The sequence below is a fragment of the Oncorhynchus clarkii genome, chromosome 1, assembly GCF_045791955.1.
Source record: "Oncorhynchus clarkii lewisi isolate Uvic-CL-2024 chromosome 1, UVic_Ocla_1.0, whole genome shotgun sequence".
In the NCBI taxonomy this organism is placed as follows: Eukaryota; Metazoa; Chordata; class Actinopteri; order Salmoniformes; family Salmonidae; genus Oncorhynchus; species Oncorhynchus clarkii.
In genome coordinates, this window is record NC_092147.1 from 89,177,708 (window position 1) to 89,202,085 (window position 24,378).

The 24,378-nt window shown below is 46.0% G+C and overlaps 1 protein-coding gene across 3 annotated transcripts; it reads left to right on the forward strand.

The window, feature by feature from the left end:
- The first annotated feature begins 2,047 nt into the window (after positions 1-2,047).
- LOC139413792 (protein transport protein Sec31A-like) lies at positions 2,048-24,378 on the forward strand. Of its 3 annotated transcripts, XM_071161555.1 has the most exons (26): positions 2,048-2,187; positions 3,366-3,481; positions 3,845-3,968; positions 4,107-4,302; positions 4,533-4,628; positions 5,381-5,521; positions 7,077-7,219; positions 7,626-7,725; positions 7,903-8,064; positions 8,564-8,716; positions 9,090-9,323; positions 9,906-10,073; positions 10,289-10,427; positions 10,663-10,841; positions 11,632-11,758; positions 12,244-12,389; positions 12,580-12,753; positions 13,379-13,552; positions 13,845-14,088; positions 14,453-14,860; positions 15,862-15,906; positions 18,508-18,563; positions 18,909-19,070; positions 19,389-19,508; positions 19,668-19,739; positions 22,842-24,378. In XM_071161555.1, exons 2-26 carry the CDS (start codon positions 3,403-3,405, stop codon positions 23,019-23,021), a joined length of 3,822 nt encoding a protein of 1,273 aa, XP_071017656.1. In that variant the 5' UTR covers positions 2,048-2,187; positions 3,366-3,402; the 3' UTR covers positions 23,022-24,378. The 3 variants fall into 3 exon arrangements, with proteins under 3 accessions (XP_071017656.1, XP_071017665.1, XP_071017674.1); XM_071161564.1 differs by lacking the exon at positions 15,862-15,906 and having other exon boundaries at positions 8,540-8,716; XM_071161573.1 differs by lacking the exon at positions 15,862-15,906.

Consider the following 24,378-nt stretch of genomic DNA (forward strand, 5'->3'; position numbering starts at 1 on the left):
TTAAAGCCTGATATAGACAGTGATGGTGTAGAGATGACAGGCAAAAAGCCTGATATAGACAGTGATGGTGTAGAGATGACAGGTTAATAGCCTGATATAGACAGTGATGGTGTAGAGATGACAGGCTAAAAGCCTGATATAGACAGTGATGGTGTAGAGATGGCAGGAGCAGGTTAAAGCCTGATATAGACAGTGATGGTGTAGAGATGACAGGCAAAAAGCCTGATATAGACAGTGATGGTGTAGAGATGACAGGTTAATAGCCTGATATAGACAGTGATGGTGTAGAGATGACAGGTTAAAAGCCTGATATGGACAGTGATGGTGTAGAGACAGCAGGCTAAAAGCCTGATATAGACAGTGATGGTGTAGAGATGACAGGATAATAGCCTGATATAGACAGTGATGGTGTAGAGACAGCAGGATAATAGCCTGATATAGACAGTGATGGTGTAGAGATGATAGGAGCAGGTTAAAAGCCTGATATAGACAGTGATGGTGTAGAGATGACAGGTTAAAAGCCTGATATGGACAGTGATGGTGCAGAGATGACAGGAGCAGTGGAATAGAGATAGTAAGGGCAAGCATTTATTTCAAGTACAGAGGAAAGTCGGAGAGGGGAGGACGGCAGGAAGGGACAGAAAATAGCAGGCTATTTTTACAAGATTAAGGGTGGGACACAGACGGTTGAATAAGACCTTAAACGTGATGGATGAAAGCATCCAACAGGAAAGTGTGATTATTGCCAGGAAACAGAGACCGTGGAGCATGTATTGCTAGTGTGGGCAGTATCAGAGGGAAAGAGAGGCTGAGATCTAGTATGAGGGAGGAGGGGATACAGGAAATTAGTTTAAAGAGTGTATTGTGTAGAACATCATTAGATATAGTCTCAAATATTTTCGATTTTTTTTTTAAAGAGTAATGGGGCTGGCAGGTAAGATTTAGTTTCTCCGTCTCTGGCTCACACTCCAGTACAGTAGGTGGCGGTAATGCACCATCATGTTGGATGCCAACTGTCGATAAACCCCCACAGAAGAAGAAGAAGAAGAAGAAGAAGAAGAAGAAGAAGGAGGAGGAGGAGGAGAAGGGCTGTGACTGGCCTCACACTCCACTACAGTAGGTGGCGGTGATACACCTTAAAAGTTGGATGCGATCTGCCAACCCTATCTCAAAAAAAGAAGAAGAAAGAGTTGCCTACCAAGACGTCAATGAATCGAAGATTTTATAAGTAAACCAAGATAGACCACACCCTCTCGTTTCCAATGGGAACAAATGAGCCAAGCATGAGCTAGCGAGATCCTATTGGCGTGTTCTTGCACACATCTGCGTTATGTCCGTTAGGGACCCACTACCCTGTGAGGTGCGCGTGTGCAATAACTCAATTCGCCTTTGCGCCCCTTTTAAAAAACGCACATTTCCCCCAAAAAATTGCAAACTGCAAAGTCTGCAAAACCTAGGCCACTCTTTTCATAACATATAGTTTTGGGAACAAAAAACTGTATTGAGATCAAACGTTTCATCGATAAGAAAATGTGTAGAATATCGGCTAAAATCCATCTGGTTCCATCTTCTCCCGCTGCCCGCAATCGGGCTTCCTCACTACCATATATTGTACAATCCAGGTGTGCAAAACTCTTACAGATTTACCCAGAAAGGTTCACAGCTGTAATCACGTCCAAATGTGATTCTAATTTGTATTGACTCAGGGATGTGAATATTTATGTAAATGAGATATCTGTATTTTTTATTTTCAATACATTTGTAAAAAGGTCTAAAACATGTTTTCATTATGGGTATTGCGTGTATAAAAAAAAACAAATGTGGACAAAATCAAGCGGTATGAATACTTTCTGAAGGCACTGTATGTTTGTCTGGCTGAAGCTAGTTGCAACATTGTTCATCAGGAAATTAAAATGTATAGTTATAGATGTAATACTATTTTGAAAAAAAAAGAAAATCTATTCAGTACTTTCAACTACTAACATATGAATAGGCGAGACAATCTTTACTGAACTGAAAACATTGCAAAACACAGCTACAGGTCAAATCAAGATACTGACTGCTGTGATATTTGATACCATGTCGGCCACCGTAGACGACGATAAACATCCAGGATTACGTTGGGAGTGCCCGGTGGTTTTCTACATCATTTGTAAGCTAGAAAGATTGATAATCATCAATTCAGACGTAAGTATTTTATATGAAGATATGGGGGTACTAACAATATAGTGTTAGAATATATTTATTCTAGCTTTTAGCTAGCTTGCTAGATTTATAAACTGAACGACACGTCTGCATGATTTAGCTGTCAAGCTCTAGCAGAAGCCAACGACACGTATCGGTAACTAGCCTAGCTAGCTACCGTTAGCTAACTAAATAAATTGGTTGAACCAGGGATGGTTTATAGCTAATAGCTCAACCAGCATTAACTACCTATCTATTTATAGAACATATACATTACGACGAAGAAAAGCCGTTGACAGACGTGTATTACTAGCTAACCAAATGATGGATGTTAGCTAGCTCAACGTTTTCTCATCACCCAGCAGCTCTCCATCTAACGGCTCGCTTCCTTCTCGTGTTGTTGATTCATGACACGTGATTGAAATTGATTCTTCTAACGTTTAGTAAATTGTTTCATCTTATTAACCATCCCGGAATGTTACGTAGCTAACTAGCTAGCTACTGTAACGCCCTACAATATGTTGTTTTGATTATTCAGAAACTATTAACGTTTGCTAGTTAGCTGTAGGTGGGTTCATAGTGTTTAGAAATCGGCTATCCCCATATGACGTCCATTACTGCCCAATGCAATACGCTTACCTTGGGTTTATTCCTTACGTCTTGCAACGGAAACTTTGTACCGTTTAAGAAGTCAACTGAGACAGACCTACCTGAGTTTTTCCGATAGAATCTCTCGTTTTCGTTGCAAAACTTTTTCAGTTTGGAGGAAACGTTTTGCAACATAATTTGCGTAATGAATACACTCCAGGGGTCATAACGTCAGGGGTATATTCAATATGACAAAACTTTGTTCAACGTAGCCAAAAACATTTCGAAATGTTTTGGCTATGTTCAACGATTTAGTCAATGGAAACGGTGCTGAAGAGAAGAACGGTGTGATTATGGTGGCTCAGAGGGCTATTGTGTATGGTGGGCTGCACAATATTGTGCGATTAGCTACAAATGGTCACACTGGTGATTTATGTATCTCAATGTGTCACACCCATATTGATCAGGGTACACCCACCAAACAGAAGCAAACAGACCTCAAAAGTTGTTGAAGAATGCTGCACACGTTGAACTGAACTGAATGCACCCCGTATTGAAACGTCATTAAAAGTGCTTGTTTCCATTTTTTTTAGGACTTTGATAGAGGCATCCTAGCCCAATAGAGGAAAGATGAGGCTGAAAGAGATCCAGAGGACTGCTCATCCAGCATGGAGTCCTGCGCCCCACCACCCTATCTGCCTGGCTTTAGGTAGGGCACCAAATGTTACCTGTATCAGGCCTGTCCATACCTGTCCTACACTAACTCTAACCCTTCTACCTAATCTTAGGTAGGTCAGAACTGTTTTGTGTATCAGGACTGTCATGCACTTATACAGTAGATAGTTCCAGATGTTTAGGCATTCTTCCCAGATCTGTTTATGCGATCTAGCCAACTTGCCTAACTTGGCAAGCATGCATAAACAGACTTGGGAGCAGGCTTCTAAAAATCAGGAGTTGTGTAACTGATGATAACAGGCTTCACTTTTAATTCTGAATAACATACTTCTTGAGTTCTTGTGATTTATTAGATTTCTTTGTTGGTCTGTTTGTTGTTGTTGTTGTTGAGGAACAGGCACGTCAGCTCAGCAGCTGGATGCGTCATTCAACACCACTGCCGCCTTGGAAATATTCCAGGTGGATTTTGCCGATCCTTCCCTGGGAATGAAGCTCAAGGGGTCCCTACCTACTTCTAACAGGTAAGCAACAACAATGACCTGCTAACCCAATACTATACGAGTTATCAAGTTTTATATATATATATATATATATAATATTATTGTATCAATACATACGATTCAACCTATAACATTTGATTTTTGATATCTGTGCCTTAGGCTCCATAGTCTGGTGTGGGTGAACTTTGGAGCAGGAGAAGACGGTTTGGGAGGGAGACTGATTGGAGGCAGTGATAATGGCATGGTAACGGTGTATAGCCCAGAAGCCATCGTAACATCAGGGGCAGAGGCAATAATAGGACAGTCTGACAAACACACTGGGCCTGTCAGAGCACTAGACTTCAACCCCTTTCAGGTAATACTGGTAGCAGCCAGTCAAGGCTTTGGCCCATTTCTCACTTGTAGTTTGACATGCAATTTAAAATGGCTACTAAATTACATTTAAATGAAGCTTTTAATATGAACACTTAAAGGATATGTTCAATCCAATGTTCTCTTTCATATTCGTCACATGTATTTTTTTTCTCTCATTTGAATGTACTCCACTCTCTCACTCTCTCACTCTCTCTCTCCTCTCTCTCTCAGAGTAATCTGTTGGCATCAGGTGCAAACGATTCAGAGATCTACATCTGGGATTTGAACAATTTCAGCAATCCAATGACACCCGGGACAAAGTCACAGGTAAATGTCTCTGGGGGGGAAGTTTGTCCCGTTCTCTTCTATTTCCATTCAACTTCTTCTCTAAATCAAAATGGTGGGTAATTCCAGGTGATTTAAATCCCTGGAATGAGTCTTAATTTAATTTTGAACCGTTTTCTCCATGTTTTCCCCTCTTTGTAGCTTTGTGAGGTAAGAGTGAAAGCCTGTGTGTGTGTGTGTGTGTGTGTGTGTGTGTGTGTGTGTGTGTGTGTGTGTGTGTGTGTGTGTGTGTGTGTGTGTGTGTGTGTGTGTGTGTGTGTGTGTGTGTGTGTGTGTGTGTGTGTGTGTGTGTGTGTGGTTGTCTGGTGTGTGTTGGCTTTAAAATGTGTGGGCTGGTGAGTCTTAATTTAATTTTGAACCGTTTTCTCCATGTTTTCCCCTCTTTGTAGCTTTGTGAGGTAAGAGTGAAAGTGTGTGTGTGTGTGTGTGTGTGTGTGTGGTTGTCTGGTGTGTGTTGGATTTAACATGTGTGGGCTGGTGGGAACAATAAATAACCTAACACTTCCCCCTATCAAGATATTACTGAAGTCTCAGAGAAATAGCCTGTGACGATAGTCTTCCACAGTGTGGCAGTGTTGGGAATTTTGGCTTTGCTTTTTGATGTGAAATAACTAATTTTTTGTTGTTGTTTTGTTAATCTCTAAAATGTGTGCCATGACATTCTCCACTCACTAATTAATGGAGGAATATCTATATTTGTAACAGTGCTGTTCCTTCTCTCCCCATCCACCTAGCCTCCTGAAGATATCAGTGTAGTGTCGTGGAACAGACAGGTGCAACACATCCTGGCCTCTGCAAACCCCAGTGGGAAAGCAGTGGTCTGGGACCTGAGGAAGAACGAGCCCATCATCAAGATTAGTGACCACAGCAACCGGGTGAGTACAGTAGACTAGTGAGTACAGTAGATTGGTGACCACAGCAACCGGTTGAGTACAGTAGACTAGTGAGTACAGTAGATTGGTGACCACAGCAACAGGGTGAGTACAGTAGACTAGTGAGTACAGTAGATTGGTGACCACAGCAACCGGGTGGGTACAGTAGACTAGTGAGTACAGTAGATTAGTGACCACAGCAACAGGGTGAGTACAGTAGACTAGTGAGTACAGTAGATTAGTGACCACAGCAACAGGGTGAGTACAGTAGATTGGTGACCACAGCAACAGGGTGAGTACAGTAGATTAGTGACCACAGCAACCGGGTGAGTACAGTAGACTAGTGAGTACAGTAGATTAGTGACCACAGCAACAGGGTGAGTACAGTAGATTAGTGACCACAGCAACAGGGTGAGTACAGTAGATTGGTGACCACAGCAACCGGGTGAGTACAGTAGATTAGTGACCACAGCAACAGGGTGAGTACAGTAGATTGGTGACCACAGTAACCGGGTGAGTACAGTAGATTAGTGACCACAGCAACAGGGATGCTCTGGTCTGATGTAGTGTTATAGATGCACTGTTCAGGGATGCTCTGGTCTGATGTAGTATTGTAGATGCACTGTTCAGGGATGCTCTGGTCTGATGTAGTATTGTAGATGCACTGTTCAGGGATGCTCTGGTCTGATGTAGTATTGTAGATGCACTGTTTAGGGATGCTCTGGTCTGATGTAGTATTGTAGATGCACTGTTTAGGGATGCTCTGGTCTGATGTTGTGTTACAGATGCACTGTTTAGGGATGCTATGGTCTGATGTAGTATTGTAGATGCACTGTTCAGGGATGCTCTGGTCTGATGTGTTGTAGATGCACTGTTTAGGGATGCCCTGGTCTGATGTGTTGTAGATGCACTGTTTAGGGATGCTCTGGTCTGATGTAGTATTGTAGATGCACTGTTTAGGGGATGCTCTGGTCTGATGTTGTGTTACAGATGCACTGTTCAGGGATGCTCTGGTCTGATGTATTGTAGATGCACTGTTCAGGGATGCTCTGGTCTGATGTAGTATTGTAGATGCACTGTTTAGGGGATGCTCTGGTCTGATGTTGTGTTACAGATGCACTGTTCAGGGATGCTCTGGTCTGATGTAGTATTGTAGATGCACTGTTTAGGGATGCCCTGGTCTGATGTGTTGTAGATGCACTGTTTAGGGATGCCCTGGTCTGATGTGTTGTAGATGCACTGTTTAGGGATGCTCTGGTCTGATGTAGTGTTGTGTTTTAGATGCACTGTTTAGGGATGCCCTGGTCTGATGTAGTGTTGTGTTATAGATGCACTGTTCAGGGATGCTCTGGTCTGATGTAGTGTTGTAGATGCACTGTTCAGGGATGCTCTGGTCTGATGTAGTGTTGTGTTATAGATGCACTGTTCAGGGATGCCCTGGTCTGATGTAGTGTTGTGTTGTAGATGCACTGTTCAGGGATGCTCTCTTCTGATGTAGTGTTGTGTTATAGATGCACTGTTCAGGGATGCTCTGGTCTGATGTTGTGTTGTGTTATAGATGCACTGTTCAGGGATGCTCTGGCACCCCGAGGTGGCCACACAGTTGGTCCTGGCCTCAGAAGATGACCGCATGCCAGTCATTCAGATGTGGGACCTGCGCTTTGCCACGTCCCCTCTCAAAGTCCTGGAGAACCACACAAGGTGAGCCTCTGGGACATTGTGCCACACATCACTTTAGCTGGAATTGTTATGTGATGATGATGGTGATGATATGGTCTCTGTTATGGCAGGTGGAGCTAAGTACTTCATGTTTCTAGCTCCAACAGTGCAGTAATATCTAACCATAGTAATTCACATAATAAAACATTATTATTTTTATTTTTTTATACGTTGGTGTTGTGCCACTTTAATTGTCTGTATGTCGTTGGTTGTGTTTTTAGTGGTGTTGTATGTGTTACGTGGTTCAATCACATTTTCCTTTTTTAAATGGATTAATAAAGTACAATGAGTTCTTCTAGCTCGGCGGCTGTTGTTGTTTCATAGTTGAAGTTAAAAGAGAGAGAGCTTCGACCGTCGGTGATGAAGGCTTGGTGTTTTTCCTCCTCAGGGGACTTCTGTCCATAGCGTGGAGCCAAGCAGACCCAGAGCTGTTGCTCAGTAGTGCTAAAGACAACAGGATCCTCTGCTGGAACCCAAACACTGGAGAGGTACCTGCTTTTCTGCTCTGTTCTAAAGGCCTCATGGCGTCATGTGGTGCATATGGCCTCCCATCACAAAGCCCCCGCCATCTTTCCCTGCTCAGGGCTTCTTCAGATGCCTCTGTCTAGGTGATCTGTTTCTACAATGTCGTGGTGATCCAATCTCTCTCTCTCCCGTCTCTCTAGGTGATCTATGAATTACCAACGACCAATCAGTGGTGCTTTGACATCCAGTGGTGTCCCAGGAACCCAGCGCTGCTGTCGGCGGCCTCGTTTGACGGCTGGATCAGTGTTTACAGCGTGATGGGAGGAAGCCTGGAGGCCCAGCAGCAGAGCAGGGCTGATCAGGTAGAGAGCCTCCATCTGTGACCCATGTCTGTTTACTGTCTAAAGGAAACCACCCACAATCCAGTGTTGCCGCTGGGAGTCGTTCTGGATAAGAATGTCTGCTAAATGCTAAAACGTCAAAAGCTCCCTGTTTCCTATGTAGTGCACTACTTTTGACCAGGGGACATTTTGGCGTAGTCAGGTGTCTAGCCTGGTATGGTTGTAGACCTCATTTGGGCGGAAGCGTAGCCTAGTGGTTAGAGAGTTGGACTAGTAACTGAAAGGTTGCAAGTTCAAATCCCCGAGCTGACATGGTACAAATCTGTCGTTCTGCCCCTGAACAAGGCAGTTAACCCACTGTTCCTAGGCTGTCATTGAAAATAAGAATTTGTTCTTAACTGACTTGCCAAGTTAAATAAAGGTAAAAATATAATAATAATTTAAAGACCTCTGCTCATTTATCTTTCCTTTATATAATATTTAGATTGGAATGCAGTCTTTGTGTGGTGCTTTCCCACAGATCTCCTCGTCCTTTGACACCATGGATCCGTTTGGGACAGGCCAGGTGCTGCCCCCTCTGCAAGTTCCCCAACCCACCCCTCAGACCACCCTCGTCGCTCCGCTGAAGAAGCCCCCCAAGTGGGTTCGTAGGCCCGTAGGAGCCTCATTCGCTGTAAGTGCAATGTACCTGACCTTTTAAAAAATGTATATATATTAAAAAAAAATGTATTTCAGAAGGTAAATAACATCAGTGAATGCCTATTGTGAGGAACCCCAATATGTTTAAGCAGTAAGGCATGACAACCCGTGGATTATGGTAGAAACACACGGTTAAAGTCTATTCTTAGGCATGACAACCCGTGGATTATGGTGGAAACACACGGTTAAAGTCTATTCTTTGGCATGACGTAAAGTGCTACTCTTTTGTCACGCTCTAATCTTAAAGGGACAGTACGTGCTTATGACAAGTCTTACAATGTATTATAACTGCATCATAGTAATAGTACCCCCCCCCCCCCCCCCCCCCTATTCTCTTCTCCTTGTAGTTTGGTGGGAAGCTGATCACCTTTGAGAGTCCTAAGGCTCCAGTCCAGAGCCCACAGCCCGTCCCTGTCCCCAGGCAGGTGTTTGTGAGCCAGGTCACCACGGAAACAGAGCTCCTCCAACGTTCCAGAGAGCTGCAGGCTGCTCTGCAATCTGGATCCTTGTCAGACTACTGCCAGGCCAAGATCCACAAGGCCCCCACAGACTCTGAACAGGATATATGGAGGTTTCTCCTGGTAGGTGTTATGACACTGCACAGTGGCACGAAAGGTTCATTTTTTAAAGGAATAATGGACGATTTTTGGCAATTAAGCAACTTTTCTACATACCCCAGGGTCAAACAATGTAACATTATAGAGACGGTGTGACATTTTTGTCATTTAATCCCTTTTTCTCCTCACCCAGGGTCATATGATCTCATGGATACCATTTTTTGCCTCTGTATGCAGTTTTGAAGGTAGTTTCGGGAGCCATTGCTAACTAGCGTTAGCACAATGACTGGAAGTCTCCTGGAACTGTTAGCATGCTAAAATGGTATCCATGAATTCATCTGACCCTCGTTAAGTAGAAAAGTTGCTTCATTGCCAAAATGTTTTTAAAAAGTCCAGTTATCTGTGTCCCTGTCTGTCCTTCCGACTGGACAGTAGTAGGACTCACAGAACACCTATGGAGATGATGCATTTCCATGAACAGTAGGCTTCTCTGTACAATGTATTTGGATAGAAAGGCACTCGGGAGCCAAGACCGACATATGATGAACACAAGTTCTGTAAGGGTTGTTTAGGTTTCTAATGTTGTCCACCTCCTGATGTTTGCAGGTCAACTTTGAAGATGAAGCCCGGGTCAAATTCCTGAGACTTTTGGGTTTCAGCAAAGAGGATTTAGAGAGAAAGATATCCACCTGCTTGGGGAAGAATCTGCAGCCTAACGGACACGGAGTGGATGCCAACGATCTGGCTGAGAAGATACAGCTTCTCTCTACTCAGGTCAGTCCAGGAACAAACCTCTTCATAGCCCATTCTCTTTTATAGTAGTCCTACTTCTCGTCTAGACTGCATTTCTTCCACCGTCCACTAGAAGGCAGTGACGAGTTTCAGAAGCGATATGTGGTCTCTGTTCATAACAACATGAATCCTGTCACCTTTTTATATTATCACCGCCAACCTTCTGTAAAAGTACGTTGTCCTCGTTTCGTTTCCAGAGGTCAGAAGAATCCGGGGATGAGGTTGACTCCACCAAGACTCCGGGTTCATCCTCGCCCTCTGACTTTTTCAGTCAGATCCCACCACAACCACAAGACAAGGAGAAGAAGATCAGCTTCCCAATCCCTGTCTCAGCAGGTACTGCTCGTCTTCCGTTCAGTATCCCAGCAGTAGGACGTGACTTCAGCTCTCTCTTCCTGTGAAATCTAAACAGTACGGACTGGTTTCCCGGACACATAACAAATAGAATGTTCAACGTAAAACCTTTTTTTTTTAGTCTTAATATGAATCTGTTGTCCTGGTAACTGGCCCTTTTGTATGACTGTAACTCTCCCGTATCTCATTCAGTTGCTTTATGCTCCTGTTGTATTAGATGCAGATGGTCTGATCAGCCAGGCTCTGCTGGTGGGAAACTTTGAGGGAGCGGTGGACCTGTGTCTGAACGAGGGGCGCTACGCTGAGGCCATCCTGCTGGCGATCAGTGGAGGACAGGAGCTACTGCAGAAGACCCAGCAGACATACCTGGAGAAGCAGAGGAACAGCATCTCTATGGTAAGACGGGGGGGGGGGCATACCTGGACGAGCAGAGGAACAGCATCTCTATGGTAAGACGGGGGGGGACATACCTGGAGAAGCAGAGGAACAGCATCTCTATGGTAAGACGGGGGGGACATACCTGGACGAGCAGAGGAACAGCATCTCTATGGTAAGACAGGGGGGACATACCTGGACGAGCAGAGGAACAGCATCTATGGTAAGACAGGGGACATACCTGGACGAGCAGAGGAACAGCATCTCTATGGTAAGACGGGGGGACATACCTGGACGAGCAGAGGAACAGCATCTCTATGGTAAGACGGGGGGGGGACATACCTGGACGAGCAGAGGAACAGCATCTCTATGGTAAGACAGGGGGGGACATACCTGGACGAGCAGAGGAACAGCATCTCTGGTAAGACAGGGGGGGACATACCTGGACGAGCAGAGGAACAGCATCTCTATGGTAAGACAGGGGGGGACATACCTGGACGAGCAGAGGAACTGCATCTCTATGGTAAGACAGGGGGGGACATACCTGGACGAGCAGAGGAACTGCATCTCTATGGTAAGACAGGGGACATACCTGGACGAGCAGAGGAACAGCATCTATGGTAAGACGGGGGACATTTGGGACTTACCCTCACGGCTATTTGATTTATATCATATTTGTATGACTTGATTACTAGCTAGCAAAGTTAGTTTAGTTCAGAATATAGTTATTTTATATCAACAGGGCAAAATAATCAACATAGTCAACATGAATACATACAACATGGTTAAGTTTACTGTCGACCGTCCTCAGCTGATCTCATCCGTGGTGACCCAGAACTGGGGAGACATCGTGCAGAGCTGTGCCTTGGATAACTGGAAGGAGGCTCTCGCTGCACTCCTAACCTACGCTCACCCCAAAGAGTTTGCTCATCTGTGTGGTAAGAACAAGATGTTGAGGATCGTAAACAAAGGCATCAGTAAACCCCGACTTGCTTTTACCTTGAGTTCAGAACTTATTTCTGCAAGTCACTACAAATCTATTTCAGAAGAGAGACCTGATTGTACCTGATGGTCTCTTCTGCTTCCTGTTCCTAACCCCTCCCTCCCTTTCCCCTGGTAGAAGATGTAACAGAGGTCAGTTCTAGTCCTATCTAACCCCTCCCTCCCTTTCTCCTGGTTGGACTATAACTGATCTCTGTGCTGTGTAGCTCTTCTGTTTCCTGTTCCTAACCCCTCCCTCCCTTTCTCCTGGTTGGACTATAACTGATCTCTGTGCTGGGTTGCTCTTCTGTTTCCTGTTCCTAACCCCTCCCTCCCTTTCTCCTGGTTGGACTATAACTGACCTCTGTTACATCTTCTATCTAACCTCTCCTCCTCTCTCTCCCACTCTTCCTTGCTCTCCCGCCCTCTCCTGGTACTGTAGAGACCCTGGGGTCGCGTCTGGAGGGGGAGAGGACAGAGAAACGCTGTCTGCAGGCATGTCTCTGTTACATTTGCTCTGGGAACATTGAGAAACTAGTGGAATGCTGGGCCCTGCAGAGGGACTGCTCATCTCCCCTGGTTTTAGAGGTAAGAAATCGTTTTTTTTATATATCTATCTATATATTTGTCCTTCATTTAACCATGGAAGTCACTTTTCCAAGTGAACCCAAGCGTTATGATGATGTGATGTGATAACTGGCCACAGATACCATCTGTATTGACGTGGTAGTAACCAGGTAGTTAGTTACATTATGTCGTCTGTGTGATTGACCGCCAGGACTTGGTAGAGAAGATGATGGTTCTGCGTAAGTCTGTGGAGTGTCTGAGGAACAGCGAGGTGGCTGTACAGAGTCCTGTCCTGGCTGACAAGCTGACTCACTACGCTGGTCTCCTAGCTTCACAAGGCAGCCTGGCTACAGCCCTGTCCTACCTGCCAGACACCTCAGACCAGGTAAACACAACCTCCCACTCCTCTTCACAGATACCTTATCAACCAGGAAGTGTTTTAAACGTGTCCTCATGCTTCAAAGACACTGTGTTTTCTCTCTCCTGGATCGTGTTCAGACCTGCATTTTAATATGTAAGTTGTGCTTCGTTGATCTTGCCTGGTGAAAGAGAACTAATGTTGTTGTCGTCCAGAAAGGGTTTTTTCCTACCATCTGTTACTCCAGAGGGCTGTACTGCAGAGCAGGATCAATGAGTTAGTCAGCTTACTTTGATCAACAACCAGAAATTACTACACAGTTTCTGGTTCATTAACAAAGCTAAACATCCATGTGTTCTTGGCTGTTGAGTCAATAAAACCATGCCTAAATATTATGATTTATTATTATTATTATTATTATTATTATTATTATTTGAGAAGCTTGAAATGGGTAAGTTAGCCTGCTAACTCCCTGGTTTATAGTTTACCCCCTCGGGCAGGCTGAAGCATCAAACTGTTGGAAATATTTCCAGTACTATTATAACTGTGTTGTGGTGTTTGTCCTCCTGCAGGCGGACGCATCAAACTGTTGGAAATATTTCCAGTACTATTATAACTGTGTTGTTGTTCTGTGGTGTTTGTCCTCCTGCAGGCTTGCATCATGATGATGAGAGACCGGCTGTTCCACGCCCAGGGAGAGGGAGGAGCTGCAGGGGGGCAACAGCCCCCACCGTGCCCTTACAACAGAGTCAGGGTGACTGGGGGCAACCCTACCCCCGCTCAGGCCCCTGCTGTCCCCGTCCAAACACAACCACCAACACAGACGGTATTTAGGAATGAATGCAACAATAAACACACACACAAATGACTGAGGATTATAAAACACAAAGTAAACAGATGTATTTCCATTGATTTATACATCGATGAATCTAATCTCCACTTGAAGATATCATAGCAGTTCCTAGAGTTCATGTTGTGAAACATCAGCTTGGTATAGTGTTATTCTCTCGTGTGTGTTCCTGTGGCTGCGTTCCAGTCTACTGTTGAAGTAGTTCACTATAAAGGGAAAAGGGTGCCGTTTGGGACGCCGGCTGTGTGTAAATGATGTTCCTCTCCAGGGGCCCTACCAGCCTCCTCTTCCTGTGATGTCAGTGGGTGGCCAGCCTCCTCCTCCTGTGATGTCAGTGGTTGGCCAGCCTCCTATGACGACAGTCTTCACTCCTCAGGCTGCTGCTCTCTCCAGAGGGCCGCCTCCTCCTTCGTATGGCGGTCTGCCACCCTCCTCCCCTGCTCCTCCACCGAGTGGGCTGCCACGTACAGGACTACGGCCAGCCTACCCTCAACATCCTGCCACTGCCCCAGGTAGGCACTCGCCCTCCGTCCAGGGCCGTGTTCAGCAGGTGTTATGTCTGGAACTGACCCTGTGTGTGTAGTATGCTTACTGACTTAATCTTGTTGGTTTTCTATCCTGTGTTTTTGTTCTACCTTGTTATTTTTAGTGCTACATTTGATATTGATTGCTGCATTGTTGGGTTTGAAGCTTGTAAGAAAGGCATTTCATTGTACTTGTGTATGTGACATAGAAATATATAATGTAGAACAAACATGTTTCAATCTGAACGTAATATACAAGCTGTGCCCTGCTGAACCAGGTACTACTCTGTCACCTGCCAGACACTACTCCAGACTGGTCTTGATGTAACATGTCTGTCTCCTGTCTGCTCAGGGTTCTCTCCACTCCAGCCATTCCAGCCACAACAGCAGCCCATGTCTGCAGGACTAGGTGGCCCCGGCCTCTCTGCCTTTCCTCCAGGACCTCCAGGACCTGCTATACACCCCCTGCCTCCGTTCTCTGCCCCTGGCGGCCTCCCCACCATGCCCAGCCCAGGGCCACCTCCGTCAGGCTTCACCCCCACCTCGCTCCCTTCAGGCCCCATGCCACTCAGCTACCAGCAACCTGGGGCCCCCGTCGGCATGTACCCACCAGGGGGGTCTCACCTTCACAGCCAGGGCCCACCTGCAGGTCCCCCCTCTGGTCCGTACCCACCCCTGGGACCTGGGTACCCACAAGGAGGTCCTGGAGCCCCGGCTGTCAAGTCCTTCTCTGCTCCGTCGGTTGCTCCTCCTCCTACAGGTACTGACCATGATGCAATTCATGTGTTGCCATCCTATGCCTGGTAGAGTGCACTACTGTTTACCTGGGATCGTACGGTCAGTAGGACCCTACTGTTGACCTGGGATCGTACGGTCAGTAGGACTCTACTGTTGACCTGGGATCGTACGGTCAGTAGGACTCTACTGTTGACCGGGGATCGTACGGTCAGTAGGACCCTACCGTTGACCTGGGATCGTACGGTCAGTAGGACCCTACCGTTGACCTGGGATCGTACCGTCAGTAGGACCCTACCGTTGCCCGGGGATCGTACCGTCAGTAGGACCCTACCGTTGACCGGGGATCGTACCGTCAGTAGGACCCTACGTTGACCCGGGATCGTACGGTCAGTAGGACCCTACCGTTGACCTGGGCTCGTACGGTCAGTAGGACCCTACCGTTGACCGGGGAACGTACCGTCAGTAGGACCCTACCGTTGACCGGGGAACGTACCGTCAATAGGACCCTACCGTTGACCTGGGATCGTACGATAAGTAGGACCCTACCGTTGACCTGGGCTCGTACGGTCAGTAGGACCCTACCGTTGACCGGGGAACGTACCGTCAGTAGGACCCTACCGTTGACCTGGGATCGTACGATAAGTAGGACCCTACCGTTGACCTGGGCTCGTACGGTCAGTAGGACCCTACCGTTGACCGGGGAACGTACGGTCAGTAGGACCCTACTGTTGACCGGGGAACGTACCGTCAGTAGGACCCTACCGTTGACCGGGGCTCGTACTATAAAGGGAATGGGGTGTATTTTGGGACACAGGCCTGTAACACCACTGTTTATCTGTTGTGATAGTCATCTTTAATCATATCTTTATTCATTTATGCTTAAACAAGAATCCACCATTCCTTCTTTAACACTTGTCTCTTTTATAAATACTAAATCATGTGTAGTGAGATTTGAGACGTGAATAACGTAATGTTAATTTATAAATGCTTCTGATTGAGCTGTCCCCCTTGTTTAACTTTCAGGGTACTTCCCTTGGCTGAGTACTCCCCTTGTTGACGATGATGAAGGTGACAGTGAGAGTGACAGACAGGGATAGGTTTGGATGTGGTGGGATAAGACAGGGATAGGTTTGGATGTGGTGGGATAAGACAGGGATAGGTTTGGATGTGGTGGGATAAGACAGGGATAGGTTTGGATGTGGTGGGATAAGACTGTGTTAATGCAGACAGGGATAGGTTTAGATATGGTGGGATAAGACTGTGTTAATGCAGACAGGGATAGGTTTGGATGTGGTGGGATTAGACAGGGCTAGGTTTAGATATGGTGGGATAAGACTGTTAATGCAGACAGGTATAGGTTTGGATGTGGTGTGATTAGACTTTTAATGCAGACGGGGATAGGTTTAGATATGGTGGGATAAGACTGTTAATGCAGACAGGGAAAGGTTTAGATATGGTGGGATAAGACTGTTAATGCAGACAGGGATAGGTTTAGATATGGTGGGATAAGACTGTTAATGCAGACAGGGATAGGTTTAGATATGGTGGGATAAGACTGTGTTAATGCAGACAGGGCTAGGTTTAGATATGGTGGGATAAGACTGTTAATGCAGACAGGTATAGGTTTGGATGTGGTGTGATTAGACTGTTAATGCAGACAGGGTTATGGTGGGATAAGACTGTTAATGCAGACAGGGATATGGTGGGATAAGACTGTTAATGCAGACAGGGATAGGTTTAGATATGGTGGGATAAGACTGTTAATGCAGACAGGGATAGGTTTAGATATGGTGGGATAAGACTGTGTTAATGCAGACAGGGATAGGTTTGGATGTGGTGGGATTAGACAGGTCTAGGTTTAGATATGGTGGGATAAGACTGTTAATGCAGACAGGGATAGGTTTGGATAAGACTGTTAATGCAGACAGGGTTATGGTGGGATAAGACTGTTAATGCAGACAGGGATATGGTGGGATAAGACTGTTAATGCAGACAGGGATAGGTTTGGATAGGTTTGGATAAGACTGTTAATGCAGACAGGAGTAGGTTTAGATATGGTGGGATAAGACTGGACTAGGTTTAGATATGGTGGGATAAGACTGTTAATGCAGAGAGGGATATTGTGGGAGAAGACTGTTAATGCAGACAGGGCTAGGTTTGAATATGGTGGGATAAGACAGGGCTAGGTTTAGATATGGTGGGATAAGACAGGGCTAGGTTTAGATATGGTGGGATAAGACAGGGCTAGGTTTAGATATGGTGGGATAAGACAGGGCTAGGTTTAGATATGGTGGGATAAGACAGGGCTAGGTTTAGATATGGTGGGATAAGACAGGGCTAGGTTTAGATATGGTGGGATAAGACTTAATGTACACAGGGCTAGGTTTGGATATGGTGGGATAAGACTGTGTTAATGCAGATAGGGCTAGGTTTAGATATGGTTGGATAAGACGGGGCTAGGTTTAGATATGGTGGGATAAGACAGGGCTAGGTTTAGATATGGTGGGATAAGACTGTGTTAATGCAGACAGGGATAGGTTTGGTGGGATAAGACAGGGCTAGGTTTAGATATGGTGGGATACGACTGTGTTAATGCAGACAGGAATAGGTTTAGATGTGGTGGGATAAGACTGTGTTAATGCAGACAGGTATAGGTTTGGATGTGGTGGGATAAGACTGTGTTAATGCAGACAGGGATAGGTTTAGATATGGTGGGATACGACTGTGTTAATGCAGACAGGTATAGGTTTGGATGTGGTGGGATAAGACTGTGTTAATGCAGACAGGGATAGGTTTAGATATGGTGGGATAAGACTCTGTTAATGCAGACAGGGATAGGTTTAGATATGGTGGGATACGACTGTGTTAATGCAGACAGAGATAGGTTTAGATATGGAGGGATAAGACTGTGTTAATGCAGACAGGGATAGGTTTATATATGGAGGGATAAGACTGTGTTAATGCAGACAGGGATAGGTTTGGAGGGATAAGACTGTGTTAATGCAGACATGTAGAAAGGTGTTTGCTTGTGCCGTCACATGATTTTACAGGAACGCGTTGAGCCGGTCTTTGATTTATAACAAACAATGTAACGATGTAGTGAAATAATCCATGCTAAATCACTGTTGTTGGTGATTTACATTTTACTAATTTAATACCGAAATATCTGTTTTAAGTTTATGATATTTGAGTACTAAAAAATGTAAATTTACCACAGTATTAGGCTATGCCATGTAGTGAAGATAATGCAACAACAATGTGTTATTATTGTCAGTCAGTGTGTCCAATCTAACTGCACTGTGATGCTGCCTGGCCGTGGCCCGCTGTCTGCTGAAGTGACCTACTGCCTGGCCTGCTGTCTGAAGTGACCTGCTGCCTGGCCTGCTGTCTGAAGTGACCTGCTGCCTGGCCGTGGCCTGCTGTCTGTTGAAGTGGCCTGTTTGTTGCTACTCGAGTGGAAATACCTTTTTTTGTTTTTCAGAGTTGAAAGTGATTTTTAAGACTTAATTTATCCTCCTAAGAGATTGAGAAATTACCCTGCTCAACTTAATGTCCCAGAACTTTCCATGGATCTCCAGGTCTCTAGGCTTCTTGGCTTTGGCTGCTGTCTGGATTCTTAAAAAGCGTCAGGTGTCTTGTGGCTGACTATTCATCTTTCACTATCTATAGGACAAGATGGCTGGAATGACCCACCAGCAGTACGAGGGGGTTCTAGGAAGAAAAAGGTATCTCCTCTGGATAAATGACCTTCATACCGGATTCCCCATCCTCTCTGATAACATGGACTAGCTCAGACTGGATAAATGTGGACCAGTTCCAATTTGTCCAATCCAGGACCAGTTGACCATCTTGGAAATGTTAATAGCTACAATCTTAGTTGTATGTAAACCAGTATTCAGTGAATCCATGTTCTCCAGATGTTGTAGACGGGTCTTTGCTATTTCAGTACTTTCACGTGTTTAAACATGCAGTAAGATCTTAGCTGTATGTTAACCAGTATAAGGTGAAGCTTTTATGTCTGTAATAATAAACCTGCCAGTGTGTGAATCTGTGTTCTGTCCGTGTCTCAGGTTGTCCCAGACAACTACACCCCTCCGGCTCCCATCACCGCCCCTGTTATGGGGGGTTTCCCCATGGAGGGCCATCATCATCAGCCCCAAGGACAGCAGGGCCACGACCCCAGCCGCACGCAGCAGTTCCCCCCAGGGGCCCCTCAGGAGCCCAGCGTACAGGTCAGTGACAATCTCGTCTCTTCTGTGTTTCTCCATGCCAGTTCTGGAGCCAGAATACAGTGGGATTTCTGGTAGCATGAGACTAGTGCCAACCTAACCCAGTACCATTTACTTTCGAATTAAAGGCCTGCCAGGCCGACCTCTAACCCCTAAAGTCAGGCTACCATTTACTTTCTTATTAAAGGCCTGGCAGCCTGACCTCTAACCCCTAAAGTCAGGCTACCACTTACTTATAGGTAGGCAGATCTCTAACCCCTAAAGTCAGGATACCAGTTACTTATAGGTAGGCAGATCTCTAACCCCTGTGTGTCCCTTCAGCTCCTCCAGGCGCTGCCGGCTGAGAGGGTGGAGCAGAGAGAGATCCCTGCAGAGCACATGGTCCTCAAGCAGACCTTCGACAGCCTGGTTCAACGCTGCCAGCTAGCCGCACAAGACCCAGTAAGTCTTTACACAAGACGGTAGTTTCGGCTCTAGTGATTCAAAAGACAGAATTTCTACCCGTCTATCTGCATAAGACACACAGAGCCATTCTGAAGGTGCTGCTGTTCGAGTCTGACATCCTAATATTCAATATATTTATTTATTTATTTTCCTCAGCAGACAAAGAGGAAACTTGACGATGCATCGAAACGCCTTGGGTACCTGTATGACAAGCTGAGAGAGCATTCGGTGAGAACACAGAGCAGATACTCTACCACAGGGCCCCAGCCTTAGAGTTCACAAATCTGCTGTTTAAAAACACACACACCTTCAAAAAAAATAATCTGTGTTTTTTAAAACCTGTGTTTTTATATTGAAAGTCGGCTGTTTTTAGATTTTTTGCTTCAATAGAGTGATCAGGGACATGTAGCTATAGTTTTCCTTCACAGAAAATACATTAGTGCAACACATTCTGGCAGAAAATAGCTTCGTTTTCATCAGATGACAACAGAAGTGGAACGCCATTTGGCTGGCAGCCACACAAGTAAATGAGTTTACAATTAAAAAGCACTGTCTTTTTTTTTTTTTTGCAAAAACGATGCATGGCCATCATATTTCTGTTTAGCATAGAGACAATGTAGCCAGCTACATTTCCCAATGTTTTGCTTGAAGTTAATCTTGTATTTTACCAGAGAAAAGTTGGCTACGCGGAAAAGTAGCTACACATCAGTCAGAGCGCTATCTGCTGATAGAATGCCGTTCCTGAAGTCTCATCCGAGTGGAGAAGTGCAACTGAAGCACAAAATTAGTCTGATGCAGAGCAGAAATTACAATAAGAAGCATTTTAGTTTTGCTGTACAAAACACAGCAAGATATTTCTTACTCGTTTTATCTTTTTTTTTTTTCTGCGTGAAAATCACACAATTCTGTATTAACGCAACTCCTGTACCATGATGTCAGTTAGTTCTCATCTGGGTCTGATATGGAGTGGACCATGGAGTGGAGCACCATGACTGGGTCTGATATGGAGTGGACCATATCAGACCCAGTCATGGTGCTCCACTCCATATCAGACCCAGTCATGGTGCTCCACTCCATATCAGACCCAGTCATGGTGCTCCACTCCATAACAGACCCAGTCATGGTGCTCCACTCCATATCAGACCCAGTCATGGTGCTCCACTCCATAACAGACCCAGTCATGGTGCTCCACTACATTACAGACCCAGGCATGGTGCTCCACTACATAACAGACCCAGTCATGGTGCTCCACTCCATAACAGACCCAGTCATGGTGCTCCACTCCATATCAGACCCAGTCATGGTGCTCCACTCCATATCAGACCCAGTCATGGTGCTCCACTCCATATCAGACCCAGTCATGGTGCTCCACTCCATATCAGACCCAGTCATGGTGCTCCACTCCATAACAGACCCAGTCATGGTGCTCCACTCCAAAACAGACCCAGTCATGGTGCTCCACTCCATAACAGACCCAGTCATGGTGCTCCACTCCATAACAGACCCAGTCATGGTGCTCCACTCCATAACAGGCCCAGTCATGGTGCTCCACTCCATAACAGACCCAGTCATGGTGCTCCACTACATAACAGACCCAGTCATGGTGCTCCACTCCATAACAGACCCAGTCATGGTGCTCCACTCCATAACAGACCCAGTCATGGTGCTCCACTCCATAACAGACCCAGTCATGGTGCTCCACTCCATAACAGACCCAGTCATGGTGTTCCACTCCATAACAGACCCAGTCATGGTGCTCCACTCCATAACAGACCCAGTCATGGTGCTCCACTCCATAACAGACCCAGTCATGGTGCTCCACTCCATAACAGACCCAGTCATGGTGCTCCACTCCATAACAGACCCAGTCATGGTGCTCCACTCCATAACAGACCCAGTCATGGTGCTCCACTCCATAACAGACCCAGTCATGGTGCTCCACTCCATATCAGACCCAGTCATGGTGCTCCACCCCATATCAGACCCAGTCATGGTGCTCCACTCCATATCAGACCCAGTCATGGTGCTCCACTCCATAACAGACCCAGTCATGGTGCTCCACTCCATAACAGACCCAGTCATGGTGCTCCACTCCATATCAGACCCAGTCATGGTGCTCCACTCCATAACAGACCCAGTCATGGTGCTCCACTACATTACAGACCCAGGCATGGTGCTCCACTACATAACAGACCCAGTCATGGTGCTCCACTCCATAACAGACCCAGTCATGGTGCTCCACTCCATATCAGACCCAGTCATGGTGCTCCACTCCATATCAGACCCAGTCATGGTGCTCCACTCCATATCAGACCCAGTCATGGTGCTCCACTCCATAACAGACCCAGTCATGGTGCTCCACTCCATAACAGACCCAGTCATGGTGCTCCACTCCATAACAGACCCAGTCATGGTGCTCCACTCCATAACAGACCCAGTCATGGTGCTCCACTCCATAACAGACCCAGTCATGGTGCTCCACTCCATAACAGACCCAGTCATGGTGCTCCACTCCATAACAGACCCAGTCATGGTGCTCCACTCCATAACAGACCCAGTCATGTTGCTCCACTACATATCAGACCCAGTCATGGTGCTCCACTACATATCAGACCCAGTCATGGTGCTCCACTACATATCAGACCCAGTCATGGTGCTCCACTACATATCAGACCCAGTCATGGTGCTCCACTACATATCAGACCCAGTCATGGTGCTCCACTACATATCAGACCCAGTCATGTTGCTCCACTCCATGACAGACCCAGTCATGGTGCTCCACTCCATGACAGACCCAGTCATGGTGCTCCACTCCATGACAGACCCAGTCATGGTGCTCCACTCCATGACAGACCCAGTCATGGTGCTCCACTCCATAACAGACCCAGTCATGGTGCTCCACTACATAACAGACCCAGTCATGGTGCTCCACTCCATAACAGACCCAGTCATGGTGCTCCACTACATATCAGACCCAGTCATGGTGCTCCACTCCATAACAGACCCAGTCATGGTGCTCCACTCCATAACAGACCCAGTCATGGTGCTCCACTCCATAACAGACCCAGTCATGGTGCTCCACTCCATAACAGACCCAGTCATGGTGCTCCACTCCATAACAGACCCAGTCATGGTGCTCCACTCCATAACAGACCCAGTCATGGTGCTCCACTCCATAACAGACCCAGTCATGGTGCTCCACTCCATAACAGACCCAGTCATGGTGCTCCACTCCATAACAGACCCAGTCATGGTGCTCCACTACATAACAGACCCAAAGGAAATCTGTACATGCCTATAGTAACTTTAAATTCTCCCCTCATCCTGTAGCTGTCTAACAACATCCTGGGGGGTTTACATGAGATCAGCCGCTGTGTGGCGGGCCAGAACTACCAGCGTGGCCTGGAGGTCCACACTGCTGTGGTCACCAGCAGCAACTTCAGCGAGATCCAAGCCTTCATGCCCATCCTCAAAGTGGTCATGACCATCGCCAACAAGCTGGGCGTCTGACCACTGATCCCACACCAAGGCAGGCTTCTAGAATAAACCTTATTTCCTATAATGCTCTACTTTTGACCAGACCCTATGGGCTCTTTACGGGCCCCGTGGGCCCTATGATTTATGAGGGCCCCGAGGGGTCTATGAGGGCCCCCGAGGGTTTTTGTCAAAAGTAGTGCCCTAAATAGGGAGTAGAGTGCCATTTGGAACACTCAAAAACACACCAAGATAAAAACAGCCTTCAGTGTTATCATATGGATGGATCACAATGTTATAGATTAGATATTTATTTCTTTTTCAGCTGTTGAAATGTGCTTTGATAAAGAGAACATGATTGCAGATGTGTGGTTTTCGCTTGACTAAAGCCGACTCATTGAAAAGGTTTCAGACTTGGCTGATGACGAGAGGTGTTCTTCTCTCTGAGAAGACGAGTCACTGTGGTGGTTATCAACAGCAAAACACCCAATAGTACTAAAGAAGTTGAGTCCTTTTAGCTTTTCGATGGGAAGATACCTGATGTTAAATATTAAAGAGGTGGGGGTTTACTGATGTGGGAGGATTGTAGATTGCTGAGGATTTTAATGTCATATGTTTGAGAGTGGAGAAAGATACGCAAATGTCTCTGAACAATGTGGGCTTGGATTCTCTGGCTGTCAGTAGTTCTTAACATGGTAACACATCCAACTAAGGGAAGACTTTGGAGAGCGAGGTTGTTTTCGTCCACCTTCCTACCTCATCTTTCCTTAACAAACCACACAACGTCCAGCCGATTTTTACAATAGTTAGGAAGAGTGAATGAGTTATATACACTTTTGTAATGCATACTGTACCACAGCGCTGAAATTTTTACTTTTCACTGACAGACCAGTAGGCTCTACAGACCAGTGTGCTCTACAGACCAGTGTGCCACCTCTTACTTTGTTCCGTTTTTCAGGCCAAAGCACTGCAACGACTAGCTCTGATCCAGGGTGTTACGTGCAGCTTGTTGACTCAGAGCTGTGTCAGAGCCTGCACATTACGCCCTGGTCCAGAGCTATGCAACAACAGAATGTAATTTAATGATTCTTGTGGAGTTGCTGGATGTGTTTTATAGTCAGTCCGCGTTAGTCACTATAGAGCGGCCCACTGCTGTCAGCTAGCTTGTGTGATTGAGATACTGTATGAGAACAGTGTGTGTCCTGGTTGTTGGCTTTGCCCCCTGTTTATAGTGTGCTGGCTTCTGTTGTGTATAAACTGTAATGAGCACACCAGTGTAAACAGCTTTGGCGTGGTTATACTTGACATTTCATGCTGATTGAAGAACGTGGCGGTTATCGACTGAAATATGAATTATGGCAAAGAAACCCATGAATAAATATCTTGAAATATT